Here is an 18,827-nt window from a genome sequence, read left to right on the forward strand (position 1 = left end):
AGATCACTTTCTGATCATCCATCTGGGGCTCTGCAAAGACAGGTGCATTCCCCTGTGAGGTTCAAGCATGTTCCTCCAATATTTTTGGGGAGACCAATGGCATCCTCCTTATCGCTAGGGGCTCCCTGGTTTTGTCCAACAGGAATATTTTCTTTTCTATTCTGTTTTCTTGTTGTTGGTCTCTCTAAAAGCTATTGAAAGCACCTGCATCTCTTGACCCTTTCTCTTCATGTTTTTTGAGAGACTTCTTTTAGCCTTTCAAATATACCTTTTTTTATTTCTATTTTTTTATTTTTTGAGACAGGGTCTCACTCTGTCACCCAGGCTGGAATGTAGTGTCACGATCTTGGCTCACTGCAACCTTCGCCTCCTGGGCTCAAGTGATCCCCCCCGTTTAGCCTCCCAAGTACCTGGGACTACAGGTGTGTGACACCATGCCTGGGTAATTTTGGTATTTTTAGTAGAGATGTGGTTTCACTATGTTGGTCAGGCTGGTCTCGAACTCCTGAGCTTAAGTGATGCAACCACCTCGGCCTCCCAAAGTGCTGGGATTACAGGCATAAGCCACTGCTCCTGGTCCTTAAATCTACCCTTTTACAACCATTTATCCCTGGCTTAGCTGGGGATGTCATTTTTATCAAATTGGCACATAAAACCAGTGTAAATCAGGCAATATTAATGGAATCATAACATACATATGAATGTAAAGGAAGCCTGAATGTTACTTAAGAAAGGATAGTGTGGTTTTAATTGACCACATTTAAAAATCCACTTACATTTTAACATAGAAAGTACAGTTCCTTGTCTGAAAGTTTTGCATAATTCACAATTATTTTAATAAGAAAGATATTTGGTATCTCATGTGTATTAGTCTTTAAACACTTCAAAGGCAGGGAACATATCATATTTTGTATTTGAGACTATTTGTAACATGCTGACTAGCACATAGTTGTCCAAATATTGAATGTTTACAGTTACATTATTGAAGTCCTTGTGCATATATGCCATTTCTATACACACATTTCTAAGACAGATAGTGTAAAACTGTCATTACCTTAAATTTCTTCTGATAGGACTTATACTGAAATGCACGTTTCTGAAGATCAGCCAGAACAGATTGCAGATTATTCAATATGAGCCTTATTTTGTCTTGGTCGGCAGAGATATCTAGAATCTGCGGATCCTGTAAATTTAAGACAGTTTTTGGTTAGCCATTCCTGCTTTTTGATAAAGACTAATTAAATTAAATGAATTAATAAACATTTTTAAAAAGATTCCTTTAATTCTCTTTTCTTTTTGATTTTTAGAAATGATGTTTAAAATTGTTGCTTTCCTGAATTTTAAACCAATGCATAGACATTATAAAAGGTACGCATTTGTATAAAGTGCCATAGAGATAAAATTTTTTTTTTTTTTTTTTTTTTTTTTTTTTTGAGACGGAATCTCGCTCTGTCGCCCAGGCTGGAGTGCAGTGGCCGGATCTCAGCTCACTGCAAGCTCCGCCTCCTGGGTTTACGCCATTCTCCCACCTCAGCCTCCCGAGTAGCTGGGACTACAGGCGCCCGCCACCTCGCCCAGCTAGTTTTTTGTATTTTTTAGTAGAGACGAGGTTTCACCATGTTCGCCAGGATGGTCTCGATCTCCTGACCTCGTGATCCGCCCGTCTCGGCCTCCCAAAGTGCTGGGATTACAGGCTTGAGCCACCGCGCCCGGCCATAAAATTGTTTTAAAACATTACCTAATATATTCTTCCTCATCTGCTTTCATTTCCTACACTTCTTCAACCAACGTGACCTCAGATAAGGAGAGGTGAATGCAACAGGGAAGAGAAGGAAGGGGATATGATATAAGGTAAACTTCCACTATACAATAAAGGAATGGAAAGGCCTTTGTATTCTAAGATGATAGAAGAGAGAAAATGAAAAACATAAATGGTAAGACATATGTTTTATGCCTGTCCTGTTAGGATTGAAACCCCAGTGAATGGGAATGGAATAGTTCAGGAGCAAAGCAGAAGCATGTAACTAGGTTTAGGATAATCTGAGAAAACTGAAGGAATTTGAGAACCATTATAGCTATAGCTCAGGGAGGCTAGTTAGTCCATGTCTTAGTCAGCATGGCCATGCATTCAAATCGGCAACATGCTCTAGATTAGTAAAAGCCAAGGGATGTGTCCAGGAAGAAGGGGCTTCTATTGACATTCTGGTGTCTTGTGACTTGGTATGATATACAGGGAATCCTGAAGTTCTCATGTGTCTTGATTCTGGTAGTGGGAACTGTTGTGAGAACTGGTGGACCAGAAGATGTCTGAGGCCAGGATGAGAAAGCTACAGATTACTTGGGACTGTAGGTTATGGAAGAAATGATGGATTGCAGCATAGGGGCTAGCATGGTGCCTAAAGAACCAGGAAAGATCCTTAGTTAACAGCAACCGGGACAACCAGGTGCAGCCCAGCAAAACTGCACTGGAAGCTGCTATGGCCCAGAAGGTAGCATGAAGAACAGATGACCTGCCCCTCCCATCTATTCGCCATGAGGGAATGCAAGCTTCCCTTTATGGGGCAATAGGTAGGGCGGGATGGTGGCATAGGTGGCCCAATAGGAAGTTTAGATTTTCAGTTGAATTAAAATCTATTCAAAAGAGACCCAGGTAGAATGGAACAGACATTTCAAACTGAAAGAAATTATTATTAACGGTCACATTTAGGTTTTCTCCCAAATTCCCCACAACAGCAGGAATGAGGGTCTTGATAGCAAGAGAGTATCATTTATGGAAATGATGAAGTTACAGTCCTTTGCCCAAGAGAATTAACTTCAAACCTTCTACAGAAAAAGCACTAGTTAGAATGAGCCCATGCTTTCATTTTGTGTATGTGCATCATGCTATTTAAAATGCATGATCTGCATGCAGATATTCATTGCAGCACTATCCACAATAGCAAAGACATGCAATCAATCTAAATGCCAATCACTATCAGATTGGATAAAAAAAATCTGGTACATATACACCATGGAACACTATGAAGCCATAAAAAAGAACAAGACTATATCCTTTGCAGGAATACAGATGGAACTGGAGGCCATTATTCATAGCAAACTAATGCAGGAATAGAAAACCAAGTATTGCATGTTCTCACTTATAAGTGAAAGTTAAATGATGAGAACACATGGACACAAAGAGAGGAACAACAGACACTGGGGCCTACCTGAGGGTGGAGGTTGGGAGGAGGGAGAGGATCAGAAAAAAATATCTATTGGGTACTAGGCCTGGTACCTGGGTGACAAAATAACCTATGCAGCAAATCTCTGAGACATGAGTTTACCTATATAACAAACCTACACATGTATCCCTGAACCCAAAATAAAAGTTTTTTAAGAAATAAAAAATGCATGATTATACATCAAGCATATGCTGGCACTTTTGCTTTCTCTAATGATCTATGCATACATAAATATTCATACTTTTTAACAGTATGCTGTGTATAGAATACAGTATATGGTACAGCAATTAATAGCAGACTATTAACCATTGACAGTAGACTGCTTAAGCTTGAATCCAAATTCCTCCATTTAGTAACTGTGTGACCCTCAGCAAATTACATAACCCTGTACCCTAATTTCCTTTTCTGTAAAATGTGAATAATAAAATCCTAAAGTGTTTTGAGATTTAAATGAGTTAAAACATGAAAACATACATAAGAATATTTCTAGGACTATTACTCATCATTGCCCAAAATGGTAAATAATCCCAATTTCCATCACCCATGAAATGAATCATTGTAAAATACAAGAAAATACTACATAGCAACAAAGATGAATAAACTACATCCACAAATAGCAATATGGATAAATCTTAGGAACATACCAAAATAAAATAAAGGGCACACTGTGTGGCTCTAATTAATAGAAGTTCAAAAATAGGAAATTTATAGCATTCCTGCTCCAGATGGCCTGCCACTGCCAACACGCCTGCTGCAGGAGGGAGGCATGGCTGGGGCTGCACACTCCATGGAGCCAGTGGGAATTAGGGACAAGTGGGAGCCTTGCCCCTTCCAAGTTGGGGTGAGAGTTCCTCGGGTGCAGCTGTACCCACTCAAACTGTTGCTGTAGACTCAGGCAGTCCTGTGCTCTTGGGGGCATGGGAAGGCCCCTCTGCCCTCACAGGCTTGGAAGTGCCTGCTTCCACTGCCTGGTCTCTCCCTGCTCTGATCTTGGAAGGGAGAGAGGCCAGGCAATGGGAGCAGGCACTTCTTCGATCTTCTCTGATCTCGGAGCAGTCAGGGCCCAGCCCTGCTGCCATGAACAGCAGCAGGAGGCAGACAGATTCCTGGATGGAAGGGGGTAGGTCTCTGGTGAGGCCCCACGTTGGTCTGAAGGCTGGGGGCTGGGCTGCCAGTCCCACAGACCAGAGTAGGAACTTGTGATGCTTTTTCCAGCCTGCCTATTATCCCCCATGGGCCCATCAGTGTACACTTCCTCCTCTCTGAGGTCCATAAAAGCCCTGGGCTCAGCCAGAGCTGAGCAGACAATGGGACAACCAGCAGCAGAGGGGAGCTACCCTCTCTGCTGAGAACTTCAGAGACCTGCAGAGATGTCGGGGCTACCAGCTGCAGAGAGTAGCAACCCACTTCAGGGCCTCCTGTCTGCTACGAGCTGGGCATACACTGGGACAACCAGCTGCAGAGAGGAGCTATCCTGTCCAGGCCTTCTCTCTGCTCAGAGCTGCAGAGATGATGGGACAACCTGCCTGTAGAGAGGAGCCACCCATTCCAGGGTCTCCTCTCTGCTGAGAGCTGAACACTCAATGGGATGACCTGCCTAGAGAGGAGCTACCCACTGCGGATCTCCTCTGAGCTGTTCTACTGAATAAAGCTCCTCTTCATCTTGTTCACCCTCCACTTGTCTGCATACCTCATTCTTCCTAGATACAGGACAAGAACTTAGGCAAAGGTGCTACTGGCCACAGAGGTTTCCAGTCAGAAAAGTGACACCCCAAAGATCCCATAACAAAAGGATTAGTAATTAGGAGGGGACACTAAGGGTATCATAACGCTTTACTGACATGAGTAGTGGATACATAGATGTGTTTATTTTCAGATAATCCATTGAGTTGTACAGTAATTAGTTATGTACACTTTTGTCTGTAAGAAAATACAAAAGTGCTTCAATACAAAAGTAAAAACAATGCCAAGTCCTTCGAACACTGGTTGACAAATAGGAAGCACACAATGTGAGCTGTTTTTACATTTCCATGTTAATACAAGTAAAGGTATGCCATAATCTTTAATGTCTGTACTATATTCTTTTGAGTCAGTGTACCCTATATCTTTTCTATTGTAAAAGTGGTACAAGGTAACTAAATATTCTTCACTACCAATTATCAATGTATACTCTGTCTCTTTCTAAATGGGAAATTTCTAATATACTAGCAAAGTTAATTTTTATTTTTTATTTAGCTTTTATTTTAAGTTCAGGGATATATGTGCAGGTTTGTTATACAGTTAAAATTGTGTCATGGGTGTTTGTTATATGAATGATTTCATCACCCAGATATTACGCAAACTTTAAAATTGTGACAATAGCTGCAAAATGTGCTAACAAGTCATTAAAACTCTTCAAAATAAAAAATACAAGTTAGGACTAGAATTTAATTGGCTAGATTCAATTTTAATATTACATATATGCTTTGTCATAGTCTGAAATGCATTCACTACTTAAAGCGAGATTTTGAAACATTAATTTTTAAGTAGCAGCTCAAACACATTGTTGATTGGTTAGAATGAAACTACAAAAAACGAAAGCTACATCAGTTAAATGTGTTCTCTAAATGGTTTGAAGAGTAGTCTTAATTATTCTCACCACAAAAAATGATGTATATGAGGAGACAGACACATTAATTAGCTTAACACTTTCACAATGTATACGTATCTCGAAATATCACATTATATATTGTAAATATATACAATTTTTGTTGACTATACTTTAATAAACAAATGTAATAGTAAAACTTTGCATAGATTATTTTTACAAAATAATAATTTAACTTACCTGCGCTTGCAGTTTTACTTCATTCACTTCGTTGTTTAATTCTTCAAGATCACTACCCAAATGCACACAAAATTGCTTAATGCTTGATTCTCTATCACCCACTGATTTATCAATGGCATTCCGAACAGCAACAATGGATGGCTTCATAGTTGCAAAAACGGCAAAGTCTTCAGGAGGTGTGGGCACCTGATATTGTTCAATAAGCTTGTACATTTGAGTCACGATATTTCCTTCATCTTCAAGGCTTTCAATCTAAATGGAAATATAGTTTGCTCATAAAATGTAGCAGAGTCCTAGTTTAGTCTTGAAGTTTGTTCTAATAGGAGACAGCCACTGTACAATATGAACATTGTATTAGTCTGTTCTGCCGCTGCTAATAAAGACATATCCGAGACTGGGTAATTTATAAAAGAAAGGTTTAATGGACTCACAGTTCCACATGGCTGGACAGGACTCACAATCATGGCTAAAGACAAGGGAGAAGCAAAGGCATGTCTTACGTGGCGGCAGGCAAGATAACTTGTGCAGGGGAACTCCCATTTATAAAAACCATCAGATCTCATGAGACTTATTCACTAACATGAGAACAGTATGGGGGAAACCACCCCCATGATTCAATTATCTCCACCCGGCCCCATCTTTGACATGGAGGAATTCAGTTCAAGGTGAGAATTGGGTGGAGACACAGCCAAACCATATCAAACATCAAACTGTGAATAGTTAGCACAGAAGGAGTGTATTATAATGTAACAGTCAAATTGGCTAAAGCCTGCTGGATGACAGTCATTGCTATAATACAGGTAATCAGGTTAGGAGGTAAATTATTCAGAGTTGAGCTCTTATAAATGTTTCCTCTTTCTTTCTGTTTTGTTCTTTTGTTGTAGTAAACAGTGCCAATATTTAAAGTTTTCTAAGAAAACGTGCTGTGCGGTTGTTCAGCTATAGTATCTGAGCTTCTAGCATGTGTGATGGGCAGTGATCATCCCAGAGCAGCCAGAGGGATCGACAGGCTGTGGACTTGTCTGCATAGGTTTAGAACCCAGATCTATGGTGAGATTTCCACTATCCTTTAATAAATTATTTTACCGCAGCCCAATGACTACTAAACATCTTCACTTTGGTTTCTTACTTTCAGTGGACAGTATTGCTTGTCTTTCCTAATTTTCTGGCAAGGGATCCCCCAGTTTTGGGAAAATTCCTTACCCCCAGCTCTGCCACATGGTTATAGAGGGAGCGGCCATGTTCATACTACTTGGCCCAACTTCCTGGCCACAAGCTGAACAAAGGACCATCAAACTGTGATCTAAAGAACTTAGCTCAGTCTGACCTTTTTCTTGAACACAGAAAGAGTTAGAACTGAGGCCATTTACTTTCATGTGGAAACAGAACAGGTCATTAACATGAGAAGATAACTGCAGACAGGTTTTTAGAGAAATAGTTCTCAATCTTTAGCTTCCATTGCAATGACCTTGGAAAGCTTGTTAAAACAGATTGCTGAGCCCCTCCCAAGAGTGTCTGATTCAAAAGGTCTAGCAAGTCATAAAAACACTGTAGTCATGGAGGGTGGGTCCCAAGAATGAACATTTCTAACCCATTCTCAGGCGATGCTGCTGCTGCTGATTTGGAGTCCCCGTTTGGGAACCATGTTCTGGAGGAGCAGAGATGAGAGAAGGAGAGAGGCCTTTTTGTAAAGGCCTGGCTCTATCCACACTTTAGGATTCTGAAAGATATTCCTGCAAACTTAGAATAAATCTTCCCATTTTTCTAAGCTATTTATGTGAGTTTTTGTGACTTTCAACCAAAATTTCTAACACCTCGAACAAGTTATGCATAGAACTAAGTCTCTCTACATCAAGATCTGTTCATCTTCCTCTATTTCCTCTATTTTGGGTGAGTATATATCCAGGTTTCTCTGGGAATGTCCTGGGTTTACACTTATTGTCCTAGTACAATGATTAATAGTATCTCTTTCACTCTCAGAAAAATGTCCTGATCAGACAATGAATTATGTAGTCTACCCTCCATATCCACTTTTTTCTCCCCATCTCCACCTCCCCACTTAAGCAGGTTTGTGTTGGGTTTCTTTCATTCTTAACGGTAAGTTTCCTATTAAGCAGTCAGACTTCCATTATGATTAATATCTAGATTATAATGGTATTACCATTTACTAAAAATTGGAATTCCAATAAACTATGGTTGAGAACATTGGCTTTGTAGTCAAAGAGACTCAAAGCTAAATTCTAACTCTTTCACATCCATACATGTCTGTGATCTTGGATAACACATCCTGTTTTGGTTCCTGTTTCCTTATCTGCAGAATGAGGATAAACATCAACACTTCTTAAGCTTTTGTGAGAATTAAAAACGTAATGCATGTAGAAAATGTAATATGATGCCTGACTGTAAGAGTCTGATAACTGTCAGCTGGCTTTATTCCTGTGATATAGAACAGCCACTTACTTTGAAAGTGTTTCTGATATTTTGACAGCTGTCTTTTGCCCTTTAGTCCTTCACTTTTTCTTGTACTATGCCTTCCTTCCTACTATAAGATCTGGAATATTGAGTTACATGAGATAATCAACTCACCCTTTCCTGAATTTCATCAAGAAATAATAAGCTATGAACATATTCTGTGGTAGTAGTTGGAACAAACTCAAGTTTATACTCTGCATCTTGTGCCTCAAAGATAATGGCATCCACCTTTTTCTTGCTTTGACGAGGAAGCATAAAATTTAGCACCTAAGAAAGAAAATAACATGTGAATTGTAAATAATTGAATATTTTCATTTTAATATGTATTTTAGACAAATTCTAATTGGACATCTGGGTATTGGAAGCAGCAGTGCATTCGAAGAGACTTTTTTCTCATTAAATCACTGCTAGTTAAATGTGCCAACAGGAAGGCCAGGTTTTGAAGATCATTTCTACAGCTTACCAAAAATTTTCTGTAAATGCTCTAATATCTTGCAAGTATGCTTTCTGCTTCTTCGTCCTATGTAGTGGACATTGTGCTGCCCTGTTCAGCATCAGTCCCACTCTTTTCATGTTGGGTGCTAGCCATGCAGTTTGGGGGAAACTGATCTCTCCTTCAGAAACAAATATGGAGTCTGACTGATCACTTGGCAAATAGGAGCATGGCTTTTTTGGCCAAAGTGATCAGATTAAGGTTGTATCAGTCCATTTCCACACTACTATAAAGAACTGCCAGAGACTGGGTAATTTATAAAGGAAACAGGTTTAATTGATTCCCAGTTCAGCATGGCTGGGGAGGCCTCAGGAAACTTACACACATGGCAGAAGGTGAAGGGGAAGCAAGGCACCTTCTTCACAAGGCAGCAGGAAGGAGAGTATGTGAGAGTGCAGGAAAAACCACGATTTATAAAACCATCAGATCTTGTGAGAATTCACTTACTGTTAGGAGAACAGCATGGGGGAAACCACCCCCATAATCCAATCACTTTCTGTCGGGGATTACAATTCAAGATGGGATTTGGGTGGGAACGCAAAGCTAAACCATATCATGTGTGAACCTCTGACTTTAGTTGATTCAATCAGATAAAGGCCCACACTTTTATTTATGGCTGAGAGAGATATATACTCAGAACCCCAATCTTTCTCTTTCTCTCTCCATACAAACAAATAATTGGCTTGTGAAGCTTTTGACAATCATTTCACAAACGTCTTAGGATGAAGCCTGCACATAGGAGGTTCAGGAAAAAGAAGGAAAGAATTGGTTCCTTGGTAACACCACTGAGCTACTAGATCATACCTCCTTGATATTGACCCAATCTCTGGACTTTTTAGATGCATATGCCAATAACTCTTCTGATTGCTTTAGCCAGTTTGAGCTCAGTTTTCTTGGGCTTACAGTAAATTTATACCAAAATATTTCTCAAGCATACAGTAGCTAAAAAATGCTTGTTGAAATTGAATTAAGTTTGCTCCAGTTATATAATAATTATATATACATAAATAAGTATATATATATATATTTCTTTTTTTTTTACCAGATGAAGAAGCAAAACTCTAGAAGGAAGCCCAATACTATACAATTAATTAATAACAGAACATATTAACACTCAGGTCTGCACTCTTTTATACAGTGCTCTATCTTCTATCATCTATTGGGGCCAGAAAATGTTTTCTATAAGGGCCAGATAGTAAATATTTTAGATTTGCAGTCAATACAGTCTCTGTCACAATGACTAAACTTTGTCTTTCTAGGAAGAAAGCAGCCATAGATGATATGTAAACCATTGTCACGGCTGTGTTCCGGTAAAACTGTATATAAAACAAGAGGCAGGCTGGGTTGGTTCCATGGGCTACAGTTTTCCAATCCCTGTTTTATATCATTGTCTCTCTGTGGGCATCGGGAAGATACAAGTATACTCTGGCTCCAAAGGAAGTTATTGTATTGGTTCTGAAACTTATTACAGAAATTTCCCTAGTTCTATAACTTACCAAAACATAATCAGACCTGTAGGGACAATTCCAGATCAGAAAATGATTTCCTAAACTTGATCTTGGTGGTCTAGAATCAACCATCACTGCCTCTGGGATATTGAGCTGTTATGGTAGTATCCTCTCTGCAGGTCTTGAAATGCTCCGACAATAGAAAATGGAGTAGGAGCAAGAGGCCAGTGTGAGTCCTGCAGTCCCCTCCATTATCTCATCTAAAAAGCTGATTCTGCTTGTGACAAAAAGACTATAGAGCTTTTCTTAGAAATTAAGGATGTCCAATAGTATTATGTTAATTTATACATTTGCAATACTATAAAATAAATAATAATAGGTTTTTGTGCAGTAGAAAAATCATAAAATAATTGTAGAGAAATAATTAAATTTTTTTCTAGTTTATAGTTACCTCTAAGCATCGCAAAGGTGATGGAATTAATTTTTCTCTTAGCAGCCTAGTGTCAATGAGCAGCAATCCTACATTTCTGGTGGGTCTGAGAGCTACTGCGTCCTTGTGCTGTTTGTGGTATTTTTCCAGTTGTTCACTAAAAAAGTTAACATCTACAAAAAAAAATTCACATAAAGCATAAAATATACCATATTGGATTTTAAAAGATCATTACAAAATATATTAAAAATCATTGCATTGATACATTTACACATATATGTATAATGTTATTATCTGTAGTTAGAGTATCTCATGTAACTTTAAAATGCTAATTTGGATTGCTTTATAGTATTTTATTCTCGTGATAAAGAAACTAATATTTTATAATGTAAATATGTCTTCTGGCTCCTATGAAGAGATGACAGATGAAAATAATTTGCAAGTGCATTAGAGAACCTAGTCTGGAATTGACGAGATTTCAGAGCTAGGTTGGTTTCAAGTTGGGCTTAATCTAAATGTTCTCTCCCACATGGTATCTCAAAGCAAAGAAGCATTTTGAGAATATAAACAACGAATTTTGAAACATAAAAGATCACACATAGCTAAAATTATCTCCGTTCCTCTTTCCAACACATCTCTCTGACATTCCTGCACCCTACATCATGGTCAAGACCTTTATCAATTTGCATATGCTGCAGTTGCATTTTGATAATCTTCTTGCCTCTATTTTCTCCCTCATCCAATCCATCTGGAACCAATGGAAACCTGATTATCCTTGAATATACTCTCATCATACTATCAGACAAAAATACCTCTCTCTCTAATGCATATACAATTCTAAACTTCTCTGCTTTCTTTAAAAATTCTGTACCTTCTGGGCCTCTAAAAATTTAGCTAATTTTATTTTATTTTATTTTATTTTTTTTGAGACGGAGTCTCGCTCTGTCGCCCGGGCTGGAGTGCAGTGGTCGGATCTTGGCTCACTGCAAGCTCCGCCTCCTGGGTTTACGCCATTCTCCTGCCTCAGCCTCCCGAGTAGCTGGGACTACAGGTGCCCACCACCTCACCCGGCTAGTTTTTTTGTATTTTTTAGTAGAGACGGGGGTTTCACTGTGTTAGCCAGGATGGTCTCGATCTCCTGACCTCGTGATCTGCCCGTCTCGGCCTCCCAAAGTGCTGGGATTACAAGCTAATTATATTTCTAATTACCTCCTACATTTGGGTCCAATTGATTTCCTTACTGTCTGCCCTTTTTCCTCTTTCCATAACCTTCCTCCACCACCCCAAAGAGAAAAGGGTGCTGTTTCCTGCCTTTACTCATGCCATCTCTTCTCCTAATTATAAGGGGTAGTTTGATACAGTATAAAGAACACACCAGAGAAAGTATTAGAAGACCTGAGCTCAGGTCTTTAACCCATGTGTGGCCTTGGGAAAGTCACTTAGTCTTTCTGAGCTTCAGCTTCCTCGTAATATAAAACAGAAACAGCAATTATCTCCCTTACTCACTTCAGAAGGTTTTGATTTGTGTATTTTTGAAAGTCAACTAAATTAATGTTACATGTTCTAATAAGTCCTATGGTAAGGATACCTGTATAATGCTGCGTTGTTTAGTATTTTCCAAATTTATGTGAGCACCATGTTTCCTCATGGTATCATGTAATTATCCCTCAGAACAGTGCCAATGAACACAACTTTCAGAACCATTGATTTGGTCCAAAACACTTATTTTATAGAGAAATTGATATCAATTGAAGTCGTATGACTGGGCTATGGCCACATAGCCAAAAAGGAATAAAAGATTAAAGCCAGTAGTTGGGAAATACGATTTCTTTTTTTTTTTTTTTTTTTAATTGAGATGGAGTCTTGCACTGTCCCCCAGGCTAGAGTGCAGTGGCGGCGCGATCTTGGCTCACTGCAAGCTCAGCCTCCCAGGTTCACGCCATTCTCCTGTCTCAGCCCCCCAAGTAGCTGGGACTACAGGCGCCCACTACCACGCCCGGCTAATTTTTTTGTACTTTTAGTAGAGACGAGTTTTCACTATGTTAGCCAGGATGGTCTTTATACCCTGACCTCGTGATCCACTCACCTCGGCCTCCCAGAGTGCTGGGATTACAGGTGTGAGCCACTGCGGAGAGGCAGTATGTAAAATGGTTAAGCAGACAAGCTTTCAAGTCAGAGAAATTAGATCTGAACTGCTCACTAGCTGTTTAATCTTGAAGTTGCCTTATCTCTATTGATCTGCTTTTTTTTTTTTTTATAAAATGGTAATACTAATACTCTCCTCAGAATTGTGAGGATTGGATGAAATGTCTAAATATTACTTAGAACAGTATCTACCATGCTGTAAGTGCTCAGTTAAGTGTAGAAATTATTAGTAAATGCTGACATTTATAGGAATTTGGTGGTGAAATGTGGCTGCTTGTCAGGAAGCCAGAACCCATCTGCTGGTTGTTCTCTGAGGTGGGACAGGGAGCAGCCTGGCTAAAAGTTCAGTTAGACATTTATTAAGGATCTACAATATGTGCTAAGCAATGTTGTAGTCATTTGAGGATATAAAATAACAGGTAAGGATGATATCCAAGGGCGAAGCCCATCTCTATAAGCCTCTGGCAAACAATTGGATTTAGTGGTTTAGGATGTATTGGGGGGTTCCAAACAGAGGAGGAGCACAGAGGTTAGGAGTCCAGGCCAAGGTACTCCAAAGTCACAGCCATCAGAGTGTTGGGACTGGGAGATTTGGTTCCAGGATTGGGTTTCAAAGGCAGGACCAGCAAGACAAGGTAGGACTAGCTGAAGAGCAACCTGGGAGTCAGGGGACTGCACCCTGATGGGAACTTGCTGAGGGATCACAGTTATCCAATGTGAGGACTGTGGTATCAGGAGGCTAGGAAGCCTTGGGCTCAGGATATGAGTAGAAGAGCTCAGGGATTAGAACTGCCTATTTTGATCAGGCCTCCTTCTTGTGCCAAAATTCCAGGCTCCAATCGCCTGCTGCCACTGTGATGCCATGACATAGCACAGGAGGCACCATGTCCTCACGTCCCTGTCAGTGTGCTTCTGTTCAGCACACACTAAGTCTCCGCGTGATCGTGTTGCCAAAGAACAGTGGAAGTAGGCTTGTCTAAATTTTGCTTTCTAAATTGGGGCCCCATGTTGGTCTAACAACTTAGTATCTTGAAAAAAAGGAGCCAGTTTCAGATTTTTAAAATTTAAGGGACATAACAATCAGATACAATGCCTGATCTTGGACTTGATCCCTGGCCAAATCAGCTGGAAGCTGCTTTGCTTGTGGAATTTTGAATATGGAGTAAGTGAAGATATTAAGGAATTGCTATTTTGGTGGGGGGGAGTGGCATGGGATGATACTATTTTCATTCTGTAGAAACATGTTTTAGAGATGCCTATTGAATTATTTAACTTAAGAATGCAGTGTCTAATTTACTTTAAAACGCTTCAGCATAATAAAGAATAAGGAATTGAAAGAAAAATATAAATACAAAAACAAAAAATTAGTGCTGGTTCATAGAGCAAAGTATCAAAGTAATTATATTTATATATAAGAAAATAAAGAAAGCTCATGAAACAAAAAATATGAAAGACATGCATCATGTTTTAAAATAGCAAACAAATATACTTATTTTTTATAATTTTCTGAGAACTTGCTTGCCTGAAATTGCACTTGGATATTATAGATCATCTTCTTTTGTTAAAGACAGTATTAGTGAAATAAAATAGTTTTCCCCACGTCTAATTTCATGACTAAGAGTTGTTGATTCACATCCACCAGATCTTAATGTAGTCCCAGAAGAAAAAAGAGTAAGTTCCTGAGATAGAAAAACTTATGTAAACTTTATTTAATGGAATTGGTAGAGGTATCCATTCCTTTCAACTCCTTCTCATATGCAGGTTATATATTCTTAGCACCGATACAACTTTAAACTAAATGATCAGCAATTAGGAAGGAATTGCTTTCCATAATATCCTGAAATAAAACAGTAATACTGAATAAGGAGAAAGGAAAAAAGTAATTCTATAGAAAATAACCTGGAAATGAATTAACTCTTGCCTTTTGTCAGGCCAACTCTTTTGGGCTACCATTTGTGCACCCAAACACCACCAAACAGAATACTAAAAGATGACAAATCTCATTTCCTTATAAAAATAATTATTAAGTAGAAATGGACAAGTTACCAGGTTCCTGAAGTTTAAGAGCTTGTAAATCAAGACTTTCATTTTCCTTGAAGAATATCTGGAACTTTTCAAAGGTAGCTGCGTAGAGGCGGGCCGATTCAAATGCTGCCTGAATGGTTTCCTAAATGTTATAAATAAGCAGACAAATATGACCGTATTTTTATTAAGCAGAATTCAATACAACTAAACAAAGAAACAAGCAAGCACACATACTCTATGCCTAATAGTATGTTTTGATTTGGGAAACATGAATGAAGGAAGATACATTCTTGATGTCAAGGAGTAATTCATGGATTCAAGAAGAAACTGTTATGAAATAAAAAAAAAAATTCATCTTTAAACCTGACTTTTGAAGAATTATTCCTGTGACTGAAAGGAAACACACTTACAATTTGTTTCTGCTTCATGGTGAGCTTATACATTGACAGTAAACATATGGCAAAGAGGCAATTCTTGTTTATTTTCCCAACTGCATATTTTACGTCAAAGCGTTTTTGAGCAAAGGCAAACCTATTTAGCATGTCCACAAAATCACTTGCTTAATCTTACTATCAAATCCTTGGCATTGGTCAGTCTCTTATTCCAAAATGTCCTTCATACTTTGCCATAATAAAACCTTTTTTTTCTACCTCTCTTAAACTCGGTTCTAACCCACATTTCCCCACTTGGGTTTTTAAACCAAGACAATGATTTCTAATCATTTCAGTCCCTTTAATAACTATGTCAACATATATTATCATATGTTCAAAGTCTACGAAAGGCAGTTAGGATTCACCTGCTGTTGGTCTTGGTCCATGCCTACTTGGCTGTGTTCTACACCTTTTCCTTGTGTTTTCTACCAAGACTTGTAAAAGCCTGCAATTTGTCCTAGGAAAACTAGAGGTGATCAATGGAATTGCACAAATCCAACACACCAAAGCTAGGGAAAGTGACTCAGTTATGCCTTGCGGTAGTAGAAAATTTAATTACAAAGAATAGCACATGCCCTATATGTCTACATTTAGTTATTTGTTCATTTATTTTGCTTTAATAGGCTTTTATGAATATTCCAGAATGTTTCTGCTGTTTCTTTTTTTATAATAAACATTGAAAAAGAACTTTATCAAACTATGTTTCCTTTGCGCTGACTAAATAGTATCTCTGATACATCATCACGCATGTGCTAGAAACAATATAAGACTTGTAAATGGAAAGCCCCACCAATGTTCAAAATATGGTTTCAAAACATTTTTACTTTGAAACAATGTATGATTCACAAGAGTGTTGCTGGAATAGCACAAAGAATTTCATATTTCTGTCACCAAAATTCCCTAAATTTCAACAATTTATCATATTTACTTTATAAGTCTCTCTATATATACCTATTATTATACTCTGAAGCATTTGGGAGAAGGTTACAGACATGTGGCACATTTACGCCTAAATATTTCAGGGGTTACTTACTAAACACAAGGACATTTTCTTACACAACCACAGTATAATGGTCCAAATCAGGAAATTAACATGAATATTAATACTGTTACCTAATTACTGACCTCATACAAATTCTACCATTTGTTCCAGTAACGAATTTCATAGTAAAAGGAAAAAACATTTTTTGTTCTGGTCTACTTTCCTACCTAGGATCATGTATTGCATCTTTTCATATCTTTTTGGTTTTCTTTTTTCTTCCTTCCTTTTTTTTTTTTTTTTTTTTTTTTGAGACAGAGTCTCGCTCTGTCACCCAGGCTGGAGTGCAGTGGTGCTATCTCGGCTCACTGCAACCTCCACCTCCCGGGTTCAAGCAATTCTCTGTCTCAGCCTCCTGAGTAGCTGGGATTACAGGCACCCACCACCACGCTATTTTTTTTTTTTTGTATTTTTAGTAGAGACGGAGTTTCACAATCTTGGCTAGGCTGGTCTTGAACTCCTGACCTTGTGATCCGCCCGCCTCAGCCTCTCAAAGTGCTGGAATTACAGGCATGAGTCACCGTGCCCGGCTGGTTTTCTTTAATCTGGGACAATATCTCAATCTTACTTTGCCTTGCATGACCTTCACTTTTTTTGTTTTTTTTTTTTTTTTTGAGACGGAGTCTCGCTCTGTCGCCCGGGCTGGAGTGCAGTGGCCGGATCTCAGCTCACTGCAAGCTCCGCCTCCCGGGTTTACGCCATTCTCCTGCCTCAGCCTCCCGAGTAACTGGGACTACAGGCGCCCGCCACCTCGCCCGGCTAGTTTTTTTGTATTTTTTTTAGTAGAGACGGGGTTTCACTGTGTTAGCCAGGATGGTCTCGATCTCCTGACCTCGTGATCCGCCCGTCTCGGCCTCCCAAAGTGCTGGGATTACAGGCTTGAGCCACCGCGCCCGGCCGACCTTCACATTTTTTAAAGGCACCTCAGTTGTGTGTATATGTGCATGTGTGTGTTTTATATTTACTCATTATGAGACTCAGATTTAAATTTTTGGCAGTAATAACACATAAGTGATGAATGTTCTTTGCAGCATCTCACAAGGCACTTGTTGATTTGTCTCATTACTGGTAATATTAACACATTGGCTAAGGCAGTGTCTGGCAGACTTATCACTGTAAACTATTTTTCCCTTTGAAAGCAATAAGTAGCTTATAGACAGAGAATTTGAGGCTATGTAAATACTCCGTTTCTCATCATACTTTTGCGTACTCGTTTTAGTACACATCAGAGATTCTTGCTGATTGCTGATGGCTTCTGCAGTGAATTTTCTAATTGTGTTTTCTTTCTACATTTGTTTGCATTCTACCAAGGGAAAAACTTTCTCTTCTCACTCATTCAATTAGTTAGTTAATTCATTATTTCACAACATGGACTCATATATTCTCATTTTATTCAAGGGATTTGGTGCTGATCAAATTGTCCCAGCGTGTCCAGAATTGGTTCCTTCTGGTGGGTTCCTGGTCTTGCTGACTTCAAGAATGAAGCCTCAGCCTCTTGCAGTGAGTGTTACAGATCTTAAAGATGGTGTTTCTGGAGTTGTTTGTTCCTCCCAGCGGGTTCGTGGTCTTGCTGACTTCAGGAGTGAAGCTGCAGACCTTTGCAGTGAGTGTTACAGCTCTTAAAGGTAGTGCAGACCCAAAGAGAGAGCAGCAGCAAGATTTATTGTGAAGAGCAAAAGAACAAAGCTTCCACATTGTGGAAGGGGACCCGAGCAGGTTGTCGCTGCTGGCTTGGGCCGCCAGCTTTTATTCCCTTATTTGGCCCTGTCCACATCCTGCTGATTGGTCCATCTTACAGAGTGCTGATTGGTCCATTTTACAGAGTGCTGATTGGTGCATTTACAATCCTTTAGCAAGACACAGAGCTCTGATTGGTGCATTTTCACAGAGTGCTGATTGGTGCATTTACAATCCTTCAGCTAGACACAGAGTGCTGATTGGTGCATTTACAATCCTCTAGCTAGACAAAATTAAGTTCTCCAAGTCCCCACTCAACCCAGGAAGTCCAGCTGGCTTCACCTCTCACCAGGGAGACCCTTCGAGGTGGCTTTTTGTCTTTTCTACATGTCTCCATTGTTATTTGGGCATGTTCTTATTTTTTAGCTGAATAATATTCTCAAGGCTCATATTGTACTGTCCTCCCCCCCGCCCCTTGAAGAAGAGAGTTCTGCAAAAAGAACAGAGTTCCTTTCAATTGGGAATGATATTGGTATTGGGATGTCATTGCTTGTAGGCTATTTCAGCAGACAGGTCTAGGAAACACACATACACCCCACATACAATCACGAAACCCTAC

General features: G+C 39.3%; 1 protein-coding gene across 2 annotated transcripts in view; it reads right to left on the reverse strand.

Moving 5' to 3' along the window:
• DNAH6 (dynein axonemal heavy chain 6) overlaps positions 1–18,827 on the reverse strand; it is a 330,576-nt gene that overhangs the window by 247,554 nt on the left and 64,195 nt on the right. For both annotated transcript variants that reach the window (XM_030920632.1, XM_030920633.1), the window contains 5 exons: positions 15,083–15,203; positions 10,913–11,064; positions 8,635–8,787; positions 6,049–6,300; positions 1,055–1,183 (listed from right to left, as the gene is read on the reverse strand). In XM_030920632.1, coding sequence (XP_030776492.1) covers positions 1,055–1,183; positions 6,049–6,300; positions 8,635–8,787; positions 10,913–11,064; positions 15,083–15,203 — 807 coding nt within the window. The remainder of the gene's footprint in view (positions 1–1,054; positions 1,184–6,048; positions 6,301–8,634; positions 8,788–10,912; positions 11,065–15,082; positions 15,204–18,827) is intronic.

The sequence above is a fragment of the Rhinopithecus roxellana genome, chromosome 17 (genome assembly GCF_007565055.1).
Source record: "Rhinopithecus roxellana isolate Shanxi Qingling chromosome 17, ASM756505v1, whole genome shotgun sequence".
NCBI lineage: Eukaryota > Metazoa > Chordata > Mammalia > Primates > Cercopithecidae > Rhinopithecus > Rhinopithecus roxellana.